Source organism: Carassius auratus, chromosome 7 (assembly GCF_003368295.1).
Source record: "Carassius auratus strain Wakin chromosome 7, ASM336829v1, whole genome shotgun sequence".
Lineage (NCBI taxonomy): Eukaryota > Metazoa > Chordata > Actinopteri > Cypriniformes > Cyprinidae > Carassius > Carassius auratus.
In genome coordinates, this window is record NC_039249.1 from 11,342,035 (window position 1) to 11,346,182 (window position 4,148).

General features: G+C 44.2%; 1 protein-coding gene across 1 annotated transcript; it reads left to right on the forward strand.

Annotated features, from left to right (window-relative positions):
• LOC113105381 (sialoadhesin-like) lies at window positions 1-921 on the forward strand. The gene is made up of 4 exons (XM_026266417.1): window positions 1-37; window positions 208-480; window positions 681-779; window positions 887-921. The coding sequence occupies exons 1-4, from the start codon at window positions 1-3 to the stop codon at window positions 919-921; spliced, it is 444 nt and encodes a 147-aa protein (XP_026122202.1).
• The last annotated feature ends 3,227 nt before the right edge of the window (window positions 922-4,148 follow it).

Genomic DNA, 4,148 nt, shown 5'->3' on the forward strand with positions numbered 1-4,148 from the left:
ATGGAGGAGAGTATAGGTGCAGTGCACAAAAAGGAAAGTACTTCACAACTCAAAGTCGAAGAGTTGTGCTAACAGTAAGTGGTAAGTGCTGTTTTTATTTTTATAAAGTGCTATAATATTATGCAAATTCATGTAATTTATCAACAAGTATCAAGAACAGTCAGTTCAATTTTCAAACATGTGAAGTGTGTCCTGCAATCATTACAGAGAGACCCAAGCCTGTGTTGCGTGTTGATCCTGATGAACATGTGATCAGAGGACAGACGGTCATTCTCACATGTGACATACAGGAGACATACGTCAGCATCTGGAGCTACATCTGGAGTAAAGATGATTCACAGATTGATGTCAGTCAGTCACAGGAATACAGAATCAGTTCTGTTAATGAATCTCACACAGGTCGTTACAGCTGTACTGGAAGAGAAACAGGAGGATCACGATCCTCACACACCAGTGACACAGTTACACTCACACTATCAGGTGAGAGACTTTATATCTGTTTATCAGCAAAAATGAACAGAACATGATTCACATACAGGTCCAAGAGGCATTACATTCAAACAAAATCAACTCGATTTTACATCCATGATCAGACTTTAACAAAACAAGTCCTATTAAATATCTTAGATAACATGTTTTGATATTCATGAAATTGTCTGATTATGTTTCCTGTCTTTTAGCTCCATCGTCAATGGTCAAACTGCTCAGTTCTATGCTGGCAGCTTCTCTATATCTGCTAGTGTCCATCATACTGGGAGTCAAGTTCTACAGAGCTCATGGTGAGATCTCTCTCTTTCTCATCCGTTCTTGCTCAGATTTGATTTATGATCTATCGTCGTTAGCTTGTCACTTATGTCACTTATTCCAAGTTTTGGGTGTTTTACAGTTCAGACTGGTCAGTATGCTGTTACAGAGGAGTGAAAGTCTACAGCTGTGATGAATGAATCCCATTAGTATTCTGTTTAACAACATCATCGGCTCAAATGAACTCTGCTTGAGTTACATTTGTTCACTCTATAGATAAATCTTTGGATTAAACGCTGTAAAACTTCTAAGCCAAGTTCTAACAGTAATCGAAAGCATTGCATCTTGTTTTCTTCTGTCAAAACAACTGCATTGAAAATAGTGTCATAAGTACTCTTTTTTTTTTTTTTCAAATAATGCAGTATGATTTTAGAGTTAGTTCTTCATTATCCTTTCTATTGGAATCATCATTTTCAAGGCCCTACATGATTCAGTCCCAGGGATGGACATATTCAGATCATTATTAATAATACCCATTTTCATTGGTTAAAAACTAAATGTTGGTAAGAAATAAAATATAAGCCAGGGAAGTTTATAAAATTAGTTTGATGCTCCGGTGGAGAATACAAATGAATCAATAATTTTTTGTAAATATTTAAAACTTTATAAATACTTTTCTCTCACTTCTGATCACTGTCAAGCATGCAAACCTTTCTGGGAAATATATTCTTTCATTGTCGTTAACAACATTAAGTGCATTAAACATTATTTTATGTCAAGGTTTCCCAAACTGGGGTTTGTGAATGAATTGTAGGGGGTTATGAGTTTAATTAAAAGCTAATAATTAATTAAATCACACAAATGTTAAACTAAAATAAGTTATTATAAAATCTAAAATAAAACACTTACTAAAAATGTTTATATTTTATTTGTTTACCCGCATGTAATATGACCTTGTCAAAACCAGAGAACTATGAACATGCAAATGTGATTCTTAATTCTTAAAATATTTATTTTAAAATCTTGGGTACTTCAAGTAAATATATTAGTTGAAAGATGAGAGAACATTTTGTGAATTTTGAATTCATGAATTTGTGCATTTTAATGTTTTTTTAAAGACAAAATCTTTCTAAAGACATCAAAATACATGGTTAAATAACCAACAGAGTGATACTGTGTTACAAACACGCCAGGTTCCACCTCCACACAATCACGGCGCACACCGTCACCTGAGTTCTAACCATCACCACCTGATCCGCATCACCTGTCATCCACCACAGCTCTACATAAACCACACAGACACACCCAATCATTGTCCGGTCATGTTCGCGACAAGATCATTAATCTGCGCTAACTATAAGGACTAACTCCTCTTTACCTTCTCTCCAAGGATATTCTCCGAAGACTACTCCTCCTCCTTCTTCTCTCTAAGGATTATTCCCGAAGACTCCTCCAAGCCCCTACGGTGCGTTTGTGTGTGTTCACCTCCATCCCGGCACGGATCCCAACACTCATCCACTCCTCACTACCTGCTCCTCTGCTTGTGTCTTTAATAAAACATCCACTTCATCTGTTACTCCTCTGTCTCCGAGTGATCCGTAACAGATGACCGGACCAACAACGAGAGACACAAGCATGAGCCTCACGGACCCATTCCAGGAACTGGTTGACGCACTCCGCCGGACACTCATGTCAGCACCCGCATCACCACCACCAGCGAGCACTTCCGCTAACTCTGTCATCCCTCCTTCACCTGCCGTGCACGCCAGTCCCATGGTCCGGCCAGCGCCCTACTCTGGTTCGGCGGAGGAATGCAGCGGTTTCCTCCTTCAGTGTTCACTGGTCCTTGAGATGCAACCACTCTCATATCCAACGGACCGATCCAAGGTAGCTTTTATAATCTCCCAGTTACAAGGCAAGGCATTGCAGTGGGCAGACTCTCTCTGGACCCAGAATAACCCTGTAACCCAGTCATATTCTAGCTTCATCGAACACTTCCGGGATGTTTTCAGCAAACCTGCCTGGGACTCCTCGAAAGGTGAGAGACTTTATAACTTAAAACAAGGGAAAATGTCTGTCAATGATTATGCCTTGCAGTTTAGAACTCTGGCGGCCTCCAGTGGGTGGAACGAACAGGCCTGCTCACTACCTATCGTCAAGGACTGGATCCCAGTGTGCGGTTGCATCTCGCTGCATACGAGGATACCATCGGCCTTGAGCGATTCATCCAACTATCCATCCGCTTCGCCACTCGTATGCAGTCGTGCTTAGAAGAGCACCAGGGCCAGGCGCATTCCTCCACACCGCTCTGCCGACCAGAGAACGTCAGCTCCCCAGAACCAGCCAACGAACCCATGCTCGTGGACTCCTACCGCCTCACTATGGCAGAGCGTCAAATACGGCTGGCCAAGAATCTCTGTCTGTACTGTGCAGCTTCGGGGCATACCATAGCTGGATGCCCCGTTTGTCCTCCCCATCCCATGGTGAGTGTCATCCTTCCCTCACGATATCAAATGAAACCACTCACCACTGTTGTGACACTTACTGCGGCTGATGTCTGTCTTCTAGTTTCCGCCCTCCACGATTCTGGGTCAGCCAGCAACTTCATCTTCGGCGCCCTCTGCCGTCAGCTCAGGGTCCCAACCACGGCCACGCCGGCCGCTTACCAAATCCACACAATCACCGGCAGGACACTAAGCAAAAAATATGTACGCCACTGCGTGGGCCCTATCTCTCTTCAAACTGGACTCCTTCACCACAAGGACATTCTTCTGCTGGTTCTGGAGAATTCCACCGTTGACGTCATCCTAGGTTGCACATGGTTGGAGCAGTACAACCCTGTCATCTCCTGGAGGACCGGAGAAATCCTGAAGTGGGGCGAAGCTTGCTTTCAATCAAGTATCTCCGGCTGTCCTGTTCCAGTGGAACCTCCCCCTGAACCACTACCAGTCTACTCCACATCCGTTGAAAGCCTTGTCGAGAACCAGTCCATCTCCATACCCAAGTGCTACGCCCCCTTCAGCGATGTCTTCTGCCCGAAGCGGGCCTCCAAGCTGCCTCCACACCGGCCATGGGACTGTGCCATAGATCTGCTGCCGGGTGAACCAGTGCCAAAGGGATGGATCTATCCCTTATCCGTCCCCGAGGGGAAGGCCATGGAGGATTACATCAGGGAGGCGCTGGCTCAAGGATACATCTGCCCATCTACCTCCCCTGCTGCTTCCAGCTTCTTCTTTGTGGCCAAGAAGGAGGGAGGGTTATGGCCATGTATCGATTACAGAGCTCTCAACAAGATAACCAAGAAGTTTCGTTATCCTCTTCCCCTCGTCCCATCGGCCCTCGAACATCTCCGTGATGTCCCTGTGTTTACCAAGTTGGACCTCCGCAGTGCGTATAACCTCATC

What these genes read in the sequence shown, in the direction of transcription:
- LOC113105381 (XM_026266417.1), top strand. Translation starts at nt 1, where the DNA reads ATGGAGGAGAGTATAGGTGCAGTGCACAAAAAGGAAA. An exon ending in AGTTACACTCACACTATCAG is followed by an intron (nt 481 to 680) that starts GTGAGAGACTTT and finishes CCTGTCTTTTAG; the next exon opens with CTCCATCGTCAATGGTCAAA. An exon ending in CAAGTTCTACAGAGCTCATG is followed by an intron (nt 780 to 886) that starts GTGAGATCTCTC and finishes GGTGTTTTACAG; the next exon opens with TTCAGACTGGTCAGTATGCT.